The sequence below is a fragment of the Meles meles genome, chromosome X (genome assembly GCF_922984935.1).
Source record: "Meles meles chromosome X, mMelMel3.1 paternal haplotype, whole genome shotgun sequence".
In the NCBI taxonomy this organism is placed as follows: domain Eukaryota; kingdom Metazoa; phylum Chordata; class Mammalia; order Carnivora; family Mustelidae; genus Meles; species Meles meles.
This window is the reverse complement of record NC_060087.1, coordinates 60223119-60245802: the sequence shown is the minus strand read 5'-3', so window position 1 is coordinate 60245802 and position 22684 is coordinate 60223119. Positions and strand designations below refer to the sequence as shown.

General features: G+C 39.8%; 2 protein-coding genes and 1 pseudogene across 7 annotated transcripts in view; 2 read left to right on the top strand and 1 right to left on the bottom strand.

Annotated features, from left to right (window-relative positions):
• Window positions 1-3805: 3805 nt before the first annotated feature.
• ITGB1BP2 (integrin subunit beta 1 binding protein 2) overlaps window positions 3806-22684 on the bottom strand; it is a 33731-nt gene continuing 14852 nt past the window's right edge. For 2 of the 6 annotated variants that reach the window (XR_006816830.1, XR_006816831.1), the window contains 3 exons: window positions 12835-12933; window positions 10385-10569; window positions 3806-4072 (listed from right to left, as the gene is read on the bottom strand). Coding sequence is in view for 3 of the 6 variants with exons in the window: in XM_045994911.1 (XP_045850867.1) it covers window positions 10498-10569; window positions 12835-12933 (171 nt within the window). In the remaining 3 variants the exon portion in view is untranslated. Of the gene's footprint in view, window positions 4073-10360; window positions 10570-12834; window positions 12934-13595; window positions 13630-14391; window positions 14434-22684 lie in introns of those variants that run through there. The other 4 variants (XR_006816832.1, XM_045994911.1, XM_045994914.1 and 1 more) reach the window with 4 other exon arrangements.
• On the top strand, window positions 9300-9916 carry LOC123934661 (annotated as a pseudogene).
• LOC123934811 (spermatogenesis-associated serine-rich protein 2-like) lies at window positions 17578-19632 on the top strand. Its single transcript, XM_045994907.1, has one exon. It carries the CDS (start codon window positions 17660-17662, stop codon window positions 19511-19513), a length of 1854 nt encoding a protein of 617 aa, XP_045850863.1. The 5' UTR covers window positions 17578-17659; the 3' UTR covers window positions 19514-19632.

Here is a 22684-nt window from a genome sequence, read left to right as displayed (position 1 = left end):
TTTGCTCAGCGGGGAGCCTGCTTTCCCCTCCCTCTCTGCCCGCCTCTCTGCCTACTTGTGATCTCTGTCTAAATCTAAAAAAAAAAAAAAAAGAAGAAGAAGAAGAAGAAGACATTGATGTGGCTGAGGTCACAAAGATCGCTCCCTGTGTTCTCCTCTACGATTTTGATGGATTCTATTTCACATTTAGGTCTTTCACCCATTTTGATTTATCTTTGTGTATGGTGTAAGAAATTGTCCATTTTTGTTTTTCTGCATGTGGAATATTGAATATTCTTTCCTGCTTTGTCAAAGATTAGTTGACCATAGTGTTGAGGGTCCATTTCTGTGTTCTTTATTCTGTTCCATTGATCTATGTATCTGTTTTTGTGCCAGAACCATACTGTCTTGATGATCACAGCTTTGCAATACAGCTTGATGCCCGGGATTGTGATGCCTCCAGCTTTGGTTTTCTTTTTCAACATCCCTCTGGCTATTTGGGGTCTTTTCTTGTTCCATACAAATTTGAGGGTTATTTGTTCCAGCTCTGTGAAAAATGGTACTTTGAAAGGGATTGCAATCTGGGCAGCATAAACATTTTTAACAATATTTATTCTTCCAAACCATAAGCATGGAATGTTCTTCCATCTCTTTGTGTCTTCTTCAATCTCTTTCAAATGTCTTCTGTAGTTTCTAGTTGAGAGGTATTTCACCTCTTTGGTTAAGTTTATTTGTAGGTATCTTAGGGTTCTTGGAGCTATTGTAAATTGGATTGGTTCCTCAATATCTCTTTCTTCTGTCCCATTGTTGGTGTATAGAAATGCAACTGATGTCTGTACATTGATTTTATATCCTGCCATATTGCTGAATTCCTGTATGAGTTCTAGCAATTTTGCAGTGGAGTCTTGGGTTTTCCACATAAAGTATCATGTTCTCTGTAAAGAGTGAGAGTTTGACTTCTTCTTTGACAATTTGAATGCTTTTTATTTCTTTTCGTTGTCTGATTGCTGAATCTAGGACATTTAGTACTATGTTGAACTACAATGGTGAGAGTGGGCATCACTGTTGTGTTCATGACCTGAGGGGAAAACCTCTCAGTTTTCCCCATAGAGAATGATATCTGCTGTGGGCTTTCTGTAGATAGCTTTTAAGATTTTGAGGTATGTTCCCTCTATTCCTACACTTGGAGAGGTTTAATCAAGAAATGATGCTATATTTTGTCAAATTTTTTTTCTGCATCAATTGAGAGGATCATATGGTTCTTGTCCTTTCTTTTGTTAACGTGATGTATCACATTGGTTGACTTGCAAATATTGAACCACCCTTGCACCCCAGGAATAAATCCCACTTTGTCTTGGTGAATAATCCTTTTTTTTTCCAAGATTTTATTTATTTGACAGAGAGAGATCACAAGTAGACAGAGAGGCAGGCAGAGTGAGAGGGGGAAGCAGGCTCCCTGCTGAGAAGAGAGCCTGATGTGGGGCTCGATCCCAGGACCCTGAGACCATGACCTGAGCCGAAGACAGAGGCTTAATCTACTGAGCCACCCAGGTGCCCCTAATCCTTTTAGTATACTATTGGATCCTATTGGCTAATATCTTGGTAAGAATTTTTGCATCCATGTCTATCAGGGATATTGGTCTGTAATTTTCCTTTTTGGTGGGGTTTTTGTGTGGTTTTGGGATCAAGGTAATGCTGGCCTCATAGAACCAGTTTGGAGGTTTTCCTTTTCTTTCTTTCTTTCTTTCTTTTCTTTGAAATAGCTTTAGAAGAATAGATATTAGTTCTTCTTTAAATGTTTAGTAGAATTCCCCTGGGAAGACATCTGGCCCTAGACTCCTCCTGTTTGTTAGGAGATTTTTGATTATTGCTTCAATTTTCTTACTCTTTATGGGTCTGTTCAGGTTTTCTATTTCTTGTTTCAGTTTTGGTAGTTTATAAGTTTCTAGGAATGCATCCATTTCTTCCAGATTGCCTAATGTTGGCATATAGTTGCTCATAATATGTTCTTAAAATTGTATTTCTTGGTGTTGTCATGATCTCTCCTCTTTCATTCATGATTTTCTTAATTTGGGTCCTTCATCTTTTCTTTTTGGTAAGTGTAGCTAGGGTTTTTAAAAAAGATTTAATTTATTTGTTTGACAGAGAGAGACACAGAGAAAGAGAAAACACAAGCAGGGGGAACTGGGAGAGGGAGAAGCAGGCTTCCTGCTGAGCAGGGAGCACAATGTGGGCCTGGGATCCTGGGATCCCAGGGCCCTGGGATCATGACCTGAGCCGAAGGCAGCCACTTAATGACTGAGCCACCAGGTGTCCAAGTCTAGTTAGGGTTTTATTGATTTTATTAATTCTTTCAAAGAATCAGCTTCTAGTTTCATTGATCTGTTCTACTATTCTTTTGGTTTCTATTTCATTGATTTCTGCTCTAATCTTTATTATTTCTCATCTCCTGCTTGGTTTAGGCTTTTATTTGCTCTACTTTCTCCAGGTCCTTTAGGTGTAAGGTTAGGTTGTGTGTTTAAGACTTTTCTAACTTTTTGAGAAAGGCTTGTACTGTTATGTACTTCCCTCTTAGAACCATCTTTGCTGCATCCCAGAGGTTTTGAACTGTTGTGTTTTCATTTTCATTTGTTTCTATGATATTTAAAAATTCTTTATTTCCTGATTGACCCATTCATTCTTTAATAAGATACTCTTTAACCTCCAGGTATTTGATTTCCTTCTAAATTTCCTCTTGTGATTGAATTCAAGTTTCAAAGCATTGTGGTCTGAAAATATGCAGGGAATGACCCCAATATTTTGGTAATAGTTGAAACCTGATTTGTGACCCAGTATGTGATCTATTCTGGAGAATATTCCATGTGCACTAGAGAAGAATGTGTATTCTGTTGCTTTAGTATCGAATGTACCAGTGAAGTCCATCTTCTCCAGTGTGTCTTTCAAAGCCCTTGTTTCCTTGTTGATCTTCTGCTTAGATGATCTATCCATTGCTGTGAGTGGGGTGTTGAAGTCCCCTGCTATTATTGTATTACCATCAATGTGTTTCTTTCTCTTTTTTTTAAGATTTTATTTATTTATTGGACAGAGATCACTAGTAGGCAGAGAGGCAGGCAGAGACAGAGGAAGCAGGCTCCCTGCTGGGCAGAGAGCCCAACGTGAGGCTTGATCCCAGGACCCTGGGATCACGACCCGAGCCGAAGGCAGAGGCCTTAACCCACTGAGCCACATTTTGTTATTAATTGATTTATATGCTTGTCTGCTCCCAAGTTACAAGCATAAATGTTTATAATTTTTACATCTTCTTGCTGGATAGTCCCTTTAAGTACGACACAGTGCCCCTCTTTATCCCTTAGTATAGTCTTTTGTTTAAAATATAATTTATCTGGGGCATCTAGGTGGCTCAGTCTGTTAAGCATCTGCCTTCATCTCCGGTCATGATCCCAGGGTCCTGGGATCAAGCCCTGCATCAGGCTCCCTGGTCGGTGGAGAGTCTGCTTCTCCCTCTCACTTGTCTTCTCCCCCTGCTTGTGGTTTCTCTCCCCCTCTCTCTGTCAAATGAATAAATAAAATCTTTAAAAAGAATAAAATATAATTTGTCTGATATAAGGATTGCTACCCCAGCTTTCTTTTGTTGTCAGTTACGCCTGACAAATGGTTCTCCACCCCCTCACTTTCAATCAGGAGGTGATTTTAGGTCTAAAATGAGCCTCAAGTAGACAGCATATGGATGGGTCTTGCTTTTTTATCCAATCTGATATCCTGTGTCTTTTCATTGGAGTTTATAGCCCATTTACATTCAGAGTAACTAATGAAAGAGACCATTGTATTACCTATAAAGTCCTTGTTTCTGTAGATTGTCTCTGCTTCTTTGGGGTATATACTACTTTTGGAGTCTCTCTTCATTTATAGGATCCCCTTTAATATTTCTTGTATCAGGTGCCTGGGTGGTTCAGTTGGTTAAGTAACAGCCTTTGGCTCATGTCATGATCCCGGGGTCCCGGGATCGAGACCCACATCGGACTACTTGCTCAACGGTGAGTCAGCTTCTCCATCTCCCTCTGCCTGCTGCTCTCCCTGCTCATGCTCTCTCTCTCTGTCAAATAAATAAAAATAAAATATTTAAAAAAATTTAAGTAGTTGCAGTTTAGTAATCACAAATTCTTTCAATTTCTGTTTGTCCTGGAAGTTCTTTATCTCTCCTTCCATTCTGAATGACAGATTTGCTGGATAAAGTATCCTTGACTGCATGTTTTTCTCATTTAGTACCCTGAATATATCATGCCAGCCATTTCTGGCCTGCCAGTTCTCTGTGGATAGGTCTGCTGCCAGTCTGATGTTCCTACCCTTATACGTTAAGAACCTCTTGTCTTGAGCTCCTTTCAAGATTTTCTCTTTATCTATGAAATTTGCAAGCTTCACTATTATATGTTGGCATGCTGATTATTTTTATTGATTTTGAAGGGGGTTCTCTGTACCTCCTGGCCCTGAATGCCTGTTTCCTTTCCCAGCTTAGAGAAGGTCTCAGCTATGATTTACTCAAATATATCTTCTGTCCCTCTCTTTCTTCTTCCTCTGGGAGCCCGACAATTCTTTTTTTTTTTTTTTAAGATTCTATTTATTTATTTGACAGAGAGAGATCACAGGTAGGCAGAGAGGCAGGCAGAGAGAGTAAAGGAGGAAGCAGACTCCCCCATGAGGAGAGAGCCTGATGTGGGACTCGATCCCAGGACCCTAAGATCATGACCTGATCCGAAGGCAGAGGCTCACCACACTGAGCCACCCAGGTGCCCAGTTCTTTTTTTTTTTTATTTTTAATGGATTTTATTTATTTATTTGGGGTGCCTGGGTGGCTCAGTCATTGGGCATCTGCCTTTGGACCAGGTTATGATCCCTGGGCCTTGGGATCAAGCCCTGCGACAGGCTCCCTGCTGGATGGGAAGCCTGCTTCTCCCTCTTCCACTCCCCCTGCTTGTGTTCCCTCTCTCACTGTCTCTTTCTGTTAAGCAAATTAATAAATAACATCTTTTTAAAAATGATTTTATTTATTTGAAAGAGAGAGTGAGAGTGAGCACCAGTGGGGAGAGGGAGAAGAATACACCCCACTAAGCAGGGAGCTGGATGCAGGGCCTGTTCCCGGGACCTCAGGACCACAACCTGAGCCACCCACATGCACCTGGGACCGAAATAATTCTAATACTCTTTTGCTTTATGGTATCACCAATTTCTCAAAGCCTTCTCTCAGCTTCCTTCCTTTCCATCATTTCCTCAGCTTCCTTCCTTCTCACCATTTTGTCTTCTATGTCACTGACTCTCTCTTCTACCTCACCTACCCTAGCTGTTAGAGCAACCATTTTGGACTGCATCTCAGTTAAATAGTTCTTTATTACAGCCTGATTAGATTTTGTTTCTGCACTATGAGATTCTCTAGTCTTTTATGCTTTTTTCAAGCCCAGCTAGTAACTTCATAATCATTATCCTGAATTCAATTTCTGACATTTCACTTATATCCATATCAATTAGATCTATGGTGGGGACTGTTACTTCCGGTTCTTTCTTTTACTGTGAATTTCTCCTTCTAGTCATTTTGTCCAGAGAAGAATAGATGAACAAAGGAACAAAATAAAAAAATGTCTATCATGATACCACTGAAATACACAGTAGACAAATCTGAAAAGGTCAGAAACCAAAACAGAAAAGAAAGAAAAAGGGAGAAAGAGAGATTATAATCTCACAGGTGGACAAAACAGGGTGATCCACTTGGTCCTGGGTATATTTTGGTCTGTTTGTTAGAAGACACTAAATCCCAAATAAAGAAAGAAAAAGTATATATGTGTATAGTTAAAGGAAGACCAAATGAAGAATATATCTATTAAATGTACAAATGAAAATTTAAAAAGACTTAAAAACAGAAAGTTGACAAAATGAGAAACTAGTTGCCAAGGGGAAAAAAAAACTGAAAAAGAAAAAGAAAATTTTAAACTGAAAGACAATAGACTCATGAGAAAAAACCCCAAATTCTATATACTATTTTTCCCTAGTGCAGGAGTTTTTCAGTTCTGAGTGATCCATAAACTTGTTATTTGACTGATGTTCATGCTGGTCTTCTGGGGGAGGGGCCTGTTACACTGATTCTCAGTTGTCTTTGCCTGGGTGGAGTTGCATCACCCCTTGCCAAGGGTGCAGGTTCAGTGTAAGTTGCTTTGGGTTTCTCTATGTGGCCTTTGCTTCCTGAAGACTCCTTTCACCACTCTTGCAAAAAGTGGTCACTTTTCTATCTGCAGAATTGCAGTAATTCTTTTTTTAGACTTCAGGTTGAATTCACAGGTCTTCAGAATGATTTGATACATAACTAATTGAATTCAAGGGACAGATGAAATGCAGACCACCTTTTCTTTTACCAGCTTCCCTCCTTTTATATACAGTGGAATATTATTCAGCCATAAAAAAGAATGAAATCTTGCCATTTGCAACAACAAGGATGGAGCTAGGGAACATAATGCTAACCGAAATAAGTCAGAGAAAGACAAATACCATACAATTTCACTCATATGTGGAATTTAAGAAACAAACCAAACTAGCAAAGGAAAAAAAAAGGAGAGAAACAAACCAAGAAACAGACTCTTAGCTATAGAGAACAAACTTTTAGTTACCAAAGTGGTGGGGGTTAGGTGGGAAAAAAGAAAACAGATAGATAAATGGCAGAAGTAAATTTCTCTTTATAAGTACTCACATTAAATGTAGATGGTTTAAACTCTCCTGGTAAAAGGCAGAGCTTGCCAGATTTGATTTGATTTGATTTAAGATTATTTGACAGAGAGAGAGAGAGAGAAAACAAGCAGAGGGAGCAGCAGAGGAAGAAACAGGTTCCACGCCAAGCAGGGAGCCTGATGCAGGGCTCGATCACATGCTTAAAAATGAGTTTTTAAACATGACCCTGAGCTCATGACCTGAGCTGAAGGCAGACACTTAACCAACTGAGCCACCCAGGAGCCCCTAAATTGGATTTTAAAAAGAGGATCAGAATCTATATGCTGTCTATAAGAAACTCACTTTAAACATAAAAACATAAAGAGGTTGAAACTAAAAGGATTTAAAAATATGTTCCATGAAAATAGTAACCAAAACAGCACAGGGGTAACTATATTACTGTGAGACAATTAGGCTTTAAATATAAAAAGATTACAAGACAAAAAATGACATTATATAATGATAAAATGTTTGATCCAGCAAGAATATATAACAATTTTAAACATTAAGAACAGAACCCTAAAATATATAAAGCAGATACTAACAAAGCTGAAGGAGAAATAGACAGTTCTATAATAAGTTGGAGACTTCAATACTCCATTTTCAATAATGGATAGTACAACTAGACTGGTCATTGCAGAGACAAAAACTTGAACAAAACCATAAAACATAAGACTTATAGCTGGGAGGGGCTCCTCGGTGGCTCAGTGGGTTAAACCCTCTGTCTTCAGCTCAGGTCACAGTCCCAGAGTCCTGGGATTGAACCCCGCATCGGGCTCTCTGCTCAGCAGGGAGCCTGCTTCCCTTCCTCTCTCTCTGCCTGCCTCTCTGCCTACTTGTGATCTCTGTCTATCAAATGAATAAATAAAATCTTTAAAAAAAAGACTTGTAGCTGGGGGTTTCTGGATAGCCTCAGGATGAGTATGGTAGCCAGGAGAACCAACGATGTATATAGAGAATATGGAAAGGAGAGAGGCTGGAGACATACCAATGGCCAATTATGTAATCAATCATGGCTATGTAATGAAGTCTCCATAAAAATCCGAACTGAAGAGGTTCAGAGAGCTCCCAGGCTGGTGAACATGTTTAGGTGCTGAGAGGGAAACATACCCAAGGAAAGCACGTAAGCTCCACACCACTTCCCTTACACATTTCTGTATCTTTCCATCTGGCTCTTCCTGAGTTTCATCCTTTTATAATAAACTGGTAATCTAGTAAGTTAACTGTTTTCCCGGGTTTTGTGAGCTGTTCCAGCAAATTATCAAATATAAGGAGAGGGTTATGGGGACCCCCGATATGTAGCTAGTCAGTCAGGAGCACAAATGACAACCTGGACTTGCAATTTGCATCTGAAGTGGGGGGAGACTTGTGGGACTGAGCCCTTAACCTGTGGGATACAATGCTATCTCCAGGAGACAGTGTCAGAATCGAGTTAAAGTACAGAACACTTGGTGTCTGCAGAGAGATGTGGATAATTGCTTGGTGTGGGAAAAACACCCACACAGTTGGAATACAGAAGTATTCATTTGGTAGAGGAAACAAATATGTCCCTTTCACACACAATCTACCAAAACCAACCCAGGAAAAAGTAGAAAATCCATAAAGACCTGTGAGTAGTAAGGATTTGAAACAGTAAAGAGTTCCCAACAAAGAGAAGCTCAGGACTAGATGGCTTCACTGGTGAATTCAACCAAATATTTAAAGAAAAATTAACATCAGTCTTTCTCTGACTCTTCCAAAAAAAAAAACTGAAGAGGAGGAAACTTCCTAATTCACTCTATGAGGCCAGCATCACTCTGATACCAAATCCAGACAAAGACTCCATAAGAAAAGACAACTACAGGCCAATATCCCTGATGAACATGGATGTAAAAATCCTCAACAAAATCTTAGGAAACTTATTTCAACAGCACATTAAAAGGATCATATACCATGTCCGAGTGGGATTTATCCCTGGGATGCAAGGACGGTTCAACATATGCAAATCAATCAATGTGATACACCACATTAACATAAAAAAGAATAAAAATCACACAAGCATGAGGCACCTGGGTGGCTCAGTGAGTTAAGCATCTGCTTTCTGCTCAGGTCATGATTCCAGAGTCCCGGGATTGAGCCCTACATGGGGCTCCCTGTTCAGCAAGGAGTCTTTTCCTTTACCCTCAGCCTCTCCCCCAACCCCTGTTTGTGCTTTCTCTCTCTCTCAAATGAATAAATAAAATCTTTCAAAAATTAAAAAAATAAAATGGTAAATTTCATGTTATACATATTTGGCCACTAAAAAATATAAAATAGGGGTGCCTGGGTGGCTCAGTTGTTAAGCATCTGCCTTCAGCTCAGGTCATCATCTCAGGGTCCTGGGATCAAGGCCCACGTCAGGCTCCCTGCTCAGTGGGAGGCCTGCTTCTCCCTCTCCCATTCCCTCTGCTTGCATTCCTTCACTTACTATCTCTCTCTCTCTCTGTGTCAAATATATAAATAAAATCTTTAAAAAATGAAAATAGGAGATTGAGTTCTCATGAATTCTCCCAGGAGCCACTGCTCTTCCTCTTCCCCTAAGCACCCTGAGGTGACCTCTGAAAACGGTTCGCTATTTGCTTGACCCCGAAGACCCTATGAAATCATGCAAATCAAGAGGTTCAAATCTCTGTGTTCTCTTTAATAACACACGTGAAACTGCCCAGGCTGGCAAGTGTATACATATCCAAAAAGCCACCAAGTACCTGAAAGACGTCAATTTGCAGAAGCAGTGTGTGCCATTCCCTTACTACAATGGTGGAGTTGGTAGGTGTGCCCAGGCCAAACAGTGTGCTGGGCACAGAGTCGGTGGCCCAAGAAGAGTGCTGAGTTTTTACTGCACATGCTTAAAAATGAGAGAGTAAAGCTGAACTTAAGGGTTTAGATGTAGATTCTCTGGTCATTGGGCACATCCAGGTGAACAAAGCCCCCAAGATGCAGTGTAGAATTTACAGGGCTCATGGCTGAATAACCTGTACATGAGTTGTCACAGCCACATCGAGATGATTGTTACTGAAAAAGAGAAGATTGCTCCTAAACCAGAAGAGGAGGTTGCACAGAAGAAAGAGGTATCACAGAAGAAATTGAAGAAACAAAAACTTATGGCCTGGGAGAAAAATGCTGCATAGAATAAAAGCAAATAAAAAAATAGAAAACAAAGGTAAAGTCAAAAGCCAAAGGAGAAACTCTGAAAATATATTACAACCCATCTGACAAAGGCCTGATTTTCTACTTAGTATACAAAAAGCTTCTACAAAGCAGTAAGAAAAAGAGAAATAGAAAACTAGGCAGAGGACATGGGCAATATATACCTATATTCATGGACACACAAAGGAAATACATGTGAATCTGAAACATTAGAAAGATGCTTAACCTTACTCATGATAAAAAGACTGTTTAAAAACACAATAACACTCATTTCCAGTAAAAATGGCAATTATCAGAAAATTTGACAATACATTGTTTTGGCAAGAGTGGGGCAAAACAGACACTCTTGTACTATGTTACTGGCATTATAAATTGGTATAACTTTTGGAAGGCAACTTATCAAAAACTTTTAAAGTATGTATGCCTTTTTAGTGTTAACAGAAAACCTAACTCTAATAGGCTTAAACAATAAAGAGAATTTATTGGTTCATACATAAATTCCAGCGGGTGAGAGAACTTTGCAGTTGATTTGATTCCATGGATCAAAAATATCACCAAGGACCTAATTTCCTTCTGTCATATCTCTCTTCCAAAGTGTGAGCTTCATCATAAATTTGACTTCCTTCCTGGTAGCAAAAGGGCTGTAGCATTAGAAGGCTCCACATCAGCCACACCACACTGTCCAAAAGAAAAGACAAAACTGGCTTATTATCTGTCTCAGAAGAGCAAAGAACAAAACCAAAACCAAAACCTTCTCCCATATACTTCAACAAACATCCTCTACCATTTCATTTACTTGAGCTGGGCCAATGGCCCATTCCTGAACAATCTCCTTGACAGGAGAATGGTTTGCATTCATTGGCTATGACCTGGATAGTCAGAACCAATCACTAAGGGATGGGTTTACCCTGATTGGGTTAGGAGGGTGGTGCCCCTCAGCCAGAAGCTGGAGCCGAGATCAATTCCACCCCTTCAAATTTTATGAGCACTAAACAATGGGGAAGATGTAGAATGGAATTTGGGCAGGGAATCACATTGGCCACTAACCACTTTGATCCAGGAACCATACTTCTAGGAATTTATCCTATAAATATACTGGCAGATGTATACAAATAAGTGTGTATTACACATTTCAATTATTATTATATTATATTACAAAGGAGACCACGTGTAATAACAAGATATTGAAAACAATGAAAATGCCTGGAACTGGTCAAATAAATGATATAATCATAAAAAAGAAAAGGCAGCTGTAAATGTATTATTATGACACAATCTCAAAGATATGTTGTGAAAAAAAGCAGAGTGAATAGCCTGCTGCCATTTGTGAACAAAAGGGAGAAGAAATGGATATAGGTATATAGATATAGATAAGATTTTTAAGGAGAAGGGGGAAGGTAAATTTGTTTTCATCAAAATATCTGCCAGATAGAGATACTCAAACACATGTACACATACATACACCCATTTATACTTGCATATGCATGATTTGCACAGAATGTATCTGGAAGATTCATGAGAAACTGAGACTAGTGGTAGTCTCTGGAAAGAGAACCAGGGGAACAAGGGACTAGGAGTAGGGGTAATATATAACTTTCACTGTATATCCTTTTATATAGCTTGAATTTTCTTAACCATGTGCATGTATTTTTAGTTAAAATCTGTATTAACTACATGTTTCTATTTGTTACCTGTCAGATTGGCAAAGACAAAAATATTTAATAGTTGGCAAAGATGGTGGGAAATAGGCCCTCATGTATATTGTTATTTAATATAATACATCCTCTTTGAAGGCAATTTGGCATTATTTATTAAAACTAATAATACACGGGGCACCTGGGTGTCTTAGTCAGTTAAAGGCCTGACTCTGATTTTGGCTCAGGTCATGATCTCAGGGTTGTGGGATCAAGCCCCACGTCAGGCTCCACACTCAGTGCAGAGTCTGCTTGTCCCTCTCTCTCTGCTCCTTCCCCTCCTCGTGCACACACGCGCACACACAAACACACACACACACACACACACACACACACACTTTCTCTCTCTGAAATAAATAAATAAAATCTTAAAAGGAGTCAGCCTTCTGTGGTGCTAGAAATGTTCTGTATTTAGACCTGGGTGGGGGCTTTTACATAAATGTATACACATATAAAAATATATACTTGGGGTGTCTGGGTGGCTCAGTGGGTTAAGCCTCTGCCTTCAGCTCAGGTCATGATGTAAGGATCATGGGACTGAGCCCCCATCAGGCTTTCTGCTCAGCAGGGAGCCCGCTTTCCCCTCTCTCTCTCTCTCTCTCTGCCTGCCTCTCTGCCTACTTGTGATTGCTGCCTGTCAAATAAATAAATAAAATCTTTAAAAATATATATATATATTTATGATACATGCATTTTACTAAAATATAAGTTATATACCTCAATACATGAAAAAAAGGAATGAGGTACATTATACAGTGATATGGAATAAATTTCAAGATATATTTTTAAGTGTGTATAGTGACATATATATGTCACTATGTATATATATATATATATATGTATATATATATATATATATATATATGTATATATCCATACACATATATATGGTACACTGAGAGTAGAGGAAACAATGAATAACTGCAACTCTGCTGGGTAAGTGCTGAACAGACTTTTGCTCTGAAGTTATCTGATTTCTGGTGGCCTACAGCTTAAGTCTATTTATTTATAAAGATTTATGTATTTATTTATTTACTTATTTGAGAGAGATTGAGTGGGAGGGAGAAGGAGAGAGACTCTGAAGCAGAAACTCTCCCTCTCCCGTGCTGAGCACAGAGCCCAATATGGGTTCGATCCCACCACCATGAGATCATGACCTGAGCCAAAACCAAGAGTCAGATGCTTAACCAACTGAGCCACCCAATAGCCCCCATCCCCACAGCCCAAGTTGGAAAGGCCCCATCCTTACAGGTGATGTCCAACTGGAGTTCAGGTGAAGAAGAGAGAAAACAGCAGGATTTGAAGAAAAAATAGCTGAGAATTGATGAAAGATGCCAATCTCCAATATCTGGAATCCCAAACAGAAAAAAGAAACAATGAAAGAAATCTGTACCCAGACAGGTTATAGTGAAACTTCAGAACACCAAAGAGAATACCTTAAAAGGAGCAAGAGACTTGGTATCTACTTATAAAAGTATACAATACTACCTATGACATATTCTTGCCCCCCAAAAGAGGGAAAAAATAGAACCTGAATCTAAATCTAATCAAACTTTAGATCTAATCTATATTAGGAAATAAAAAGAACAAGGGAACACCACCACAGGGATGCAATCACTAAAATTCATTCTATAGGAAGCACTACAGGATGAGCAACACAGTTTCTTCAACAAATAAATCCCATGGGAGGAAAAAAAAGGAGGGGGAGAAGGAAGGGACACCTATAGATTAAGAGATTTAAGAAACGTCAACCAATTGCAATGTATAGTCCTCATTTGGAGCCTGACAATCCTTGACAACAAACTCAAAATAAACACATAAATGTTTATGAGACAATCAGGAAAATGTGAACAGTGACTGTAACATTTGATGATAATTAAAGAATTATGATGATGGGCACCTGGGTGGCTCAGTCATTAAGCGTCTGCCTTCGGCTCAGGTCATGATCCCGGGGTCCTGGGATCGAGGTCCACATCTGGCTCCCTGCTTGGCAGGAAGCCCGCTTCTCCCTCTCCTGCTCCCCCTGCCTGTGTTCCCTCTCTCTCTGTGAAATAAATAAATAAAAATCTTTTAAAAAAGAATTGTGATGGTTTTATTCCAATGTTTAATGAAAGTCCTTATGTTTAAGAGATACATATCAAAATGTTTATGGATAAAAGGAAGTAATACAATGTCTGATATTTGCTTCAGAATAACCTTGGTGTGCAGCTGGGGGAGCAGGGGTTAGGGGAATATAGATAAAACAAGACTGGCCGTGAGTTAATAATCACGGAAGCTCAGTGACAGGTACATGGGGATACAGTATACTATTCTCTTTACTCTTGTATGTTTGAAATTTTCCATAATGAAAGCAGGGGAAAAAAGCTAAAAAGAAAAGATAGATTACCTACAAAGAAAAGACTGACAACTGATTTATCAACAACAAAAAAACCCCATAGTATTTAGAAGGTGTTTATAGTATGACACTCTGTATAAAAAATAACACAGTCAAATATATATTTTTCACATATATTCTTATATATGCATTGATTCATTTCTGGTAGTTCACATAAAAATTGTTAATAGGAATTGCTTCTCAGTAAGGGAACTGGGAAACTGGGGAATAGAGATGGGCAACTCTTCACATATGCTTTTGTATTATGTGAATTTTTTAGCTTGTGTTTGTAGTACTTTAAAAATATTTTCTCAGTAGGCTAGGAACAGGAGCATTTATAACTTGATAAAGAGTATAACAACTGCAATCATACTCAATAGTAAGATATTAGTGGCATTCACCTTAAAGTCAGAACAAATCAAGAATATTTACCTCTTTTTGCAAATACTACTACTCAACATTGCTCTGCAGGTTCTAGTGAAAACATTAAGACAAAAGAAGATAAAAGTTATAAATATTGTAAAGAAAGAGTCATAAAATGTTCTTCTTTACATAGGCTATATAATCTAAGAAAATCAACTGAGAAATAATTTTTAAAAATTTCTTTTAAGATTATTTATTTATTTGACACAGAGAGAGAGAGAGATCACAAGTAGGCAGAGAGACAGGCAGAGATAGAGAGAGAGAGGGAAGCAGGCTCCCCGCTGAGCAGAAAGCCCGATGCAGGGCTCCATCCCAGGACCTGAGCCGAAGGCAGAGACTTAACCCACTGTGCTACCCAGATGCCCTGAGAAATAATTAAAATTAAACAGGAAAAGAGTTTGTTTGAAATCAATAACTTCTCTATACAAAAACTTTTCTATATAAAAATATCCATTTGAAAATATAATGGGGACAGGCACTTGGGTGGCTCAGTTGTTAGGAATCTGCCTTCAGCTTGGGTCATGATCCCAGGGTCCTGGGATCAAGGCCCATATCGGGCTCCCTGCTCAGTGAAGAGTCTGCTTCTCTCACTCTCCCACTCCCCCTGCTCGTGTTCGCTCTATTGATCGCTCTCTGTCAAATAAATAAATAAAATATTTTTTAAAAAGATTATTTATTTATTTATTTATTTGACAGGTAGAGATCACAAGTAGGCAGAGAGGTAGGCAAAGAGAGTTGGAAGCAGGCTCCCTGCTGAGCAGAAAGCCAGATGCAGGGCTTGATCCCAGGATCCTGGGACCATGACCCGAGCTGAAGGCAGAGGCTTCAACCCACTGAGCCACCCAGGTGCCCCTAAATAAATAAAATCTTTAAAAACAAAAAAAACCACATAATAATAAAAAGAAAATATAATGGGGAAAAAGATCCCATTCACAGTAGTGGAAAAAAATGACAGAAGTAACAATGAATGTACAAAAAGGGGTGCCTGTGAGGCTCAGCCAGTAGAGCATCTGACTCTTACCTTAGGGTTTTAAGTTCAAGCCCTACGTTGGATGTAGAGATTATTTAAAAATAAAATCACACAAAAAAGATATGTACAAAACATTTACATGAATAAAACTACAAAATATTGCTGAAGGCTGTATGTATGAAGATCTGAAAAATAGATAGATGCACAATATTCCTGAATGAGAGGCTTCATAATTGAAAAAAATTTCAAATAACTACAAATTTCCATAACAATCTCATTGGGATTTGGAGGGGGGCTAGGGTAGGAATACCAGACAAGCTGATTCTAAAGTTTATCTGAAAGAATACACAGAAAAAGACAAGAAACCTTTAAAAGATAGAAAAAAGAAATAAGGGAAGACTTGCCTACCCAACATAAAATTACTATATAAAAGTGTGATAAGCTTCTAGAATAGACAAATAGGGGTGCCTGGCTGGCTCACTTGAGCCAAGAGCATGAGACTCTTGATCTCTGGGTTGTGAACTGGAGCCCCATGTTGGGTGTACAGATTACTTAAAAAAAATAGACAAATAGACAAGTGGAACTGAATAGAGAGACAGTTAGATGTGGGAATTTATCTATTTTTTAAAGTAATCTGTACACCCAAGATAGGGCTTGAACTTACAACCCCAAGACCAAGTTGCATGCTAGTCTTGCAACTGAACCAGCCAGGCACCCCTTATGTGGGAATTTATGAAAAATATAGCATTTCAGAACCCTTATGAGACACTACTAAAAGTATACTAATAAAAAAAGTATGTACAAACCCAAAGGACAAAAAGTTCCAGGTGTTCTCTAGAACCAGGAAAGCCATTTGAGAAATGGTACCTGAAATAGTAGCTAGGAAGAAATTCTGGTCTAGTGCAAAGGATACAGAGCCACCCAGGGGCGTGAGTCAGTTAAGTGGCCATCTTTTGATCTCAGGGCTGTGAGTTCAAGCCCCGGGTTGGGCTCCACACTGGGCATGGAGTTTATGTAAAACAAAACAAAACAAAACAAAACAAAACAAAACAAAACAAAAACTGGGGGGGAAAAAAGGATACAGATGAGAAGGGGCAATTTTACCAATAAAACTATGGAAAGACTCCAGGATCCAAGACAACAAGAGTATGAATGACACATGGGGCTGAAAACTAAGTTAATTTATTAATTATTACCATTGTTGTTTATATTTTTTAGAGAAAAGCAGGCTCCCCAATGAGCAGGGAACCCAATGTGGGGGCTCGATCCCAAGACTCTGGAATCGTGACCTGAGCCAAAGGCAGACACTTAAGCGTCTAAGCCACCCAGGCACCACTGAAAACTAAGTTTAACCAAAAGTCTATATATGAATATTCAGTAAAAAAACCCTCACCCCTTGCTTTCCTTTAAAGATCTTATTTATTTGTTTGACAGAGTACAAGTGGGGGTGGGGAGAGGGAGAAAGAATCTCAAGTAGACTCCCCACTGAGTGTGAAGCCCCACTTGGGGCTTAATTCCAGGACCCTGAGAGCATGACCTGAGCCGAAATCAACAGTCAGACACTTAACCAACTGAGCCACCCAGCCAACCCTCACCCTTTCTTGTAATCTGAGGAAAGGCAAAATAAAAATGAGATACAATCATTGGCACATCTGGCTGATAAATATTTTTAAATTGATAACAAAGTATTGAGGGGTATTAGGGAAACTGGTACCTCAAATATTGCCAATGGCCATGTAAATTGGAATCATTTTTGTGGAGGGAAATTGAGTAACACCTATTAACATTTTTTAAATTTTATTTTTTATTTTATTTTTTTAAAGATTTTATTTATTTATTTGACAGAGAGAGAGATCACAAGTAGGCAGAGAGGCAGGCAGAGAGAGAGGAGGAAGCAGGCTCCCTGCGGAGCAGAGAGCCCGATGTGAGGCTCGATCCCAGGACCCTGAGATCATGACCTGAGCTGAAGGCAGAGGCCTAATCCACTGAGCCACCCAGGCACCCCTAAAATTTATTTTTAAGTAATCTCTATGCCAATGTGGGGCTCAAACTCATGATCCTGAGATCAAGAGTCACATGCTCTTCTGATTGAGCCAGCCAGGCGACCATCTATTAACATTTTAGATATATAAAAACGTGTATCATTCTTTCTAGCAATCCCACTTCTAGAAATCTATCTTTAAGAAATACTAGCACACCCTTTCCTCTTCTCAAACCCTGGAGCGTCCGGGACGCAGAGCCCGGAACTGGGGGGACGCGGCGACTGCGGGGGTGCCGGCTAGAATCTCCCTGGGGAAAGAGACATGAATGTCTGCAATGATATTTCCTGAAAGAAGTTCATATAAGAGAAGGAAAGGAGATCAACAGCTAGTGAGCAGAATTTCAGATAACCACGATTTGGTATTTATCACCTCCAACTGCAGACTTCCGTTGCCTACTTTTAAATCAGAGATAACTACGGTCAGAACCCAGACAAGGCAGAAGGATACTTCCATCTGTAATTTTGAGATCAAAGAAACCACAATGTCTAGGAAACAAAACCAGAAGGATACGTCAGGATTCATTTTCGATTTGCAGTCCAATACTGTATTGGCCCAGGGAGGAGCTTTTGAGAACATGAAAGAGAAGATAAATGCGGTGCGTGCAATAGTTCCCAATAAGAGCAATAATGAAATCATCCTGGTTTTGCAGCACTTTGATAATTGTGTGGACAAAACAGTACAGGCGTTCATGGAAGGTAGTGCCAGTGAAGTACTCAAAGAATGGACAGTAACAGGCAAGAAAAAGAACAAAAAGAAGAAAAGCAAACCCAAGCCTTCAGCAGAACCAAGTAACAGTATCCCAGATTCCAGTAAATCGGTTTCCATTCAAGAGGAACAGTCTGTGGCTTCTTCAGAGAAAGGTGGTATTAATGGTTACCATGTCAACGGTGCCATCAATGATACTGAGTCTGTGGACTCTCTCAATGAGGGTATGGAGATACTTTCAATAGATGCCAGAGAACTGGAAGATCCTGAGTCTGCCACACCAGATATGCTGGGTAGAGCAGGGTCCATGCTGGAGAATGGCATCTCTGATTTTGAGCCTAAGTCCTTGACTATGCAGTCGACTCAGAATTCTCAACAAAATAGGAATGCTAACAGAACTCTTTCACGACCAACCACAGCACCTCAGTTTGCAAATCTGGGGATGGAAGACATTCCGCTCTCCACCAACAAAAAGCTAGGTTCCAATATTGAAAAATCTGTGAAAGACCTCCAGCGGTGCACAGTGTCTCTTGCACGGTATCGAGTTGTAGTTAAAGAAGAGATGGATGCTTCCATTAAGAAAATGAAACAAGCTTTTGCCGAGTTGCAGAGCTGTTTAATGGATCGAGAAGTGGCATTGCTTGCTGAAATGGACAAAGTCAAAGCCGAAGCAATGGAAATTTTGCTCAGCCGACAAAAGAAAGCCGAACTTCTAAAGAAGATGACTGATGTGGCTGTTCGAATGTCAGAGGAGCAATTGGTTGAGCTCAGAGCTGATATCAAGCACTTTGTCAGTGAGCGCAAATACGATGAGGATCTGGGACGAGTAGCTCGGTTCACCTGTGATGTAGAGACCCTAAAGAAGGACATTGAGTCATTTGGGCAAGTGTCCCACCCAAAGAACAGCTATTCAACCAGATCCCGGTGTAGCTCAGTGACATCTGTGTCCTTGAGTGGCCCATGTGATGCCTCTGCTGCTTCCTCTTCCACCTGTGCCTCTGCTTCCAGCCCGACGAGCGCTAACAAGAAAAACTCCGCACCAGGAGAGACTCCCGCAGCCCCAGTCAGCTCCGGCGGCCGGCCCTACCAGCCTCATCGAGAGGTATTGCCGGGGAACAGACGAGGAGGACAAGGCTACAGGCCACAAGGCCAAAAGTCCACTGATGCCATGAACCAAGGGCGACATGACAGTGTGGGTCGTTACAGAAATAGTTCCTGGTATTCATCTGGTTCCAGGTACCAGAGCGCTACATCCCAGGCATCAGGAAACGTTAGCGAACGGGGCCAGGCCCCCTCTGCAGGGACCAATGGAACTGGAGCCAGCATGGAGCCCAGCCCCCCCAAGCCCTCATTCAAGAAGGGGCTCCCCCAGCGCAAACCTAGGACCTCTCAGCTTGGGGCTGTGAACTCTTGAGGGAAGTTCCGGTTGGCCTCTCTCCTCTATCCCACACAATTCAACTTGGTAACTGGACTTATTAGGAAACTTATAGTTAGATGTGATAACAAAAAGAAGTTTACGCATATCACTTTTTATGCCATTCTATTTTTGGTTTCTTCTCTCCTCATTTCCCCTCTACTATTTTTGGAGGGGAAGCTGTTTTTTTCCCTTGACCTTTCCCAATGATATGGATTGATTCTGATTGGTCATTTCCACTTGAACTCACAGGCCACTGATGCCCAGGTTTCCCCAGGTTCAGCAGTGCCCTTCCTGGTGCACCAGACCTTTCAATCGCCCAAGAGGCCTTCCTCAGCACCTCCCTCCCGTTCAGGCTCTCAGGAGGAGGAGGAGGTGGGTCAGAGCTAGTCCGGCTCCTTCTCCAGGCTCAGCAGAAGCTGCACATTGCTATCAGGTGCCCCCTACACGACACTATAACCAGGAAAGGCAGGGAGAGGGTTGTGTCCAGCACTGAATTAGCCAGAGAAGGGGATACTGAATTGGTGAAAAGGAAGGAACACTAGAGAACATTTGAGAATCTGCCTGTGCTCCCAGAGCGTGCCTGAGATAGACCCCCAGATCAGGGTTTCAGTCTCCCGCTTGGCATCGTAGCTTAACCTGCGGTCGCTTCAGAATGCCCAGAGCCTTGTTTTCCTATCTCTTTAGACTGCAGACCAGTCTAGGGAAGCCTACAGGAGAGTAGCTTTTAATTAAAGGAAAAAAAAGTATTTCTTTGTTTCAATGTTTGAAGACTTCTGTTGTTGTTATTCTCCCTTTTTTCCCCCCAATCCTCTTCTGATCCTCAACCACATTTATAGCAATATAATTAGTGTTGATCTAAGGTGTTACCCATCAAAAAATTGCCGCGGTCTTTATAGTTGAATAAATAAAAACAACTGCGTGAATGTTCCCAAAAAAAAAAAAAAAAAAAAAAAAAAAAGAAATACTAGCACAGGGGCGCCTGGGTGGCTCAGAGGATTAAGCCTCTGCCTTCGGCTCAGGTCATGATCTCAGGGTCCTGGAATTGAGCCCTGCATCAGGCAGGGAGCCTGCTTCCCCCTCTCTCTGCCTGACTCTCTGCCTACTTGTGATCTCTCTCTCTCTGTCAAATAAATAAATAAAATCTTTAAAAAAAAAAGAAATACTAGCACAAATAATCAAAGATACATGTAAAATGATTTCCTTGCTGCATAATTTGTAATAACAAAAACTTGGAAACAACCTAAGTGTCCATCTGTAGGGGAACAGATACATAAATTATGGCATATATGTACAATCAAGTACAATATAGTACAAAAAAGAATGTCTGAGATCTGACATGGAAATATCTTCAAGGACCATAAAGTGACATATTTAATGATTAAGCAAGCAATGGAAAAATACCATAGAATGATTTCAAATTGGGGCACCTGGGTGGTTCAGTGGGTTAAAGCCTCTGCCTTCGGTTCAGGTCATGATCCCAGGGTCCTGGGATCAAGCCCTGCATCAGGCTCCCTGCTGACAGGGAGCCTGATTCCCCGCCCCCCCATATGCCTCTCTGCCTACTTGTGATCTCTGTCAAAAAAATAAAATAAAAATGTTTGCAAATGCATACAGTGACTTCCTCTGTAGGATAATTTAAGGGTTCAAATATTTTATTTTCAATTTTATTCAACTTTTGGAGTTTTTGTTTTTTTTAAAGATGAAAGTTGAATATTTAAGTGTCACATTGATGAAGATGATGCTCAAATCTATTTTCAGTGCTGACTTTTCTTATGAATTTCAATTTTGCATTTATAATTAACTTTCTGCTAGCATTTCTACTCATGTTTTGCCATAATTTCAAGCTCATATCTAAAATAAAATTATCAGAATTTTCAAATATTACTTCTAGTTCCCACTTCTCCTATTTTTGTTAAAAGCACTCACCTTCTACCTATTACTTAAACTTGAAGACTTGGAGTAGTCATCTTACACCATTCCATCCCATATCAGAAAAAAAATCTCTAAGTCCAAGGTTTATTTCTTTTTAAATAATATCTTACGTGTCTCTTTCTTGTCTATTCTATGCTACTCTAATTCAGGCCCTTCGTTCAACAAATATTTATTAAGCATGTCTCATATATGTGCTAGGCAGTTTTAGGTTCTGGGAATAGCACATAAGTACAGACTTATATTCCAGTAAAAGAAATAATGTACAAATAAAAAACTGATTATGCATTAATAGTGTTAACATTTTTATAATGCTTATTCCATACCAGAAACTATACTAAGCTCTAAGGATATGTTAACTCATTTAATACTACTAATGACCTTATGATATAGGCACTATTATTAATTCCATTTTACAGTTGGGGAAACTGAGGCACATAGCTCTTAAGTAGTCTAAGGTCATATAGCTAGTAAGTGGAGGAGTAACGATTTGAATCCAGGCTGGCTGATATTATAGTATATCCTCTTAACTGTTAATGCTATACTGTTCCTCATGTAAAGAAACCTCAGCTGATGATAAAGGCTATGGGGAAAATCAAACGGGATAATGTGATAGTAACATGGACAGAAGGTGCTAATTTAGAGGCGATGGTCAAGAAAGGCCTCTCTAAGAGGTAATTCTTTTGTGGAGGAACTTGAGCGGTTTGACCTGTAAAGCTTCTCACTGTGGGTTTTGCTGATTACACAGGCATTGTGCAGTTCCTCTATTTCCTACAAACTGGCAGCTGGATCGAAAGACTAAATCAAACTTGGGTTCCATCTCTTTGGTATGACTATAGGATGGACACAAGGTCTGACATCTCTTACTAATCTTAAAGCACTTAAAGCACTCTCTTTATAATCTTAAAGTTGTTGATGCTTACTATTTATAGCTATTTATCAAGGATTGCCAAAAAGTGATGTTCTGATTTTATTATTTCTTTTCATTCACTGGAATAGTTTTGCAAAAAGACGTACCACCCCATCTATCTTGTTACCCAATTCAGATAGGAAAGGCAGGATAAATGCTTGATTCTCTCTATTAATTAATTTTCAAGATAATGAATTGGTTACCTATCATGAGCTGAAATATGAATGAAAAGAAGGAGCCAGCTATTCAAAAACCTGGAAGGAGACTATTCCAGGTAGGGGGATCAGATATTACAGAGACATCAAGGAAGGAGTGAGTTGTGTTAAGTT

Coding starts and splice junctions, on each gene's coding strand:
- LOC123934811 (XM_045994907.1), top strand. CDS start 17,660: ATGTCTGCAATGATATTTCCTGAAAGAAGTTCATATAAGAGAAGGAAA.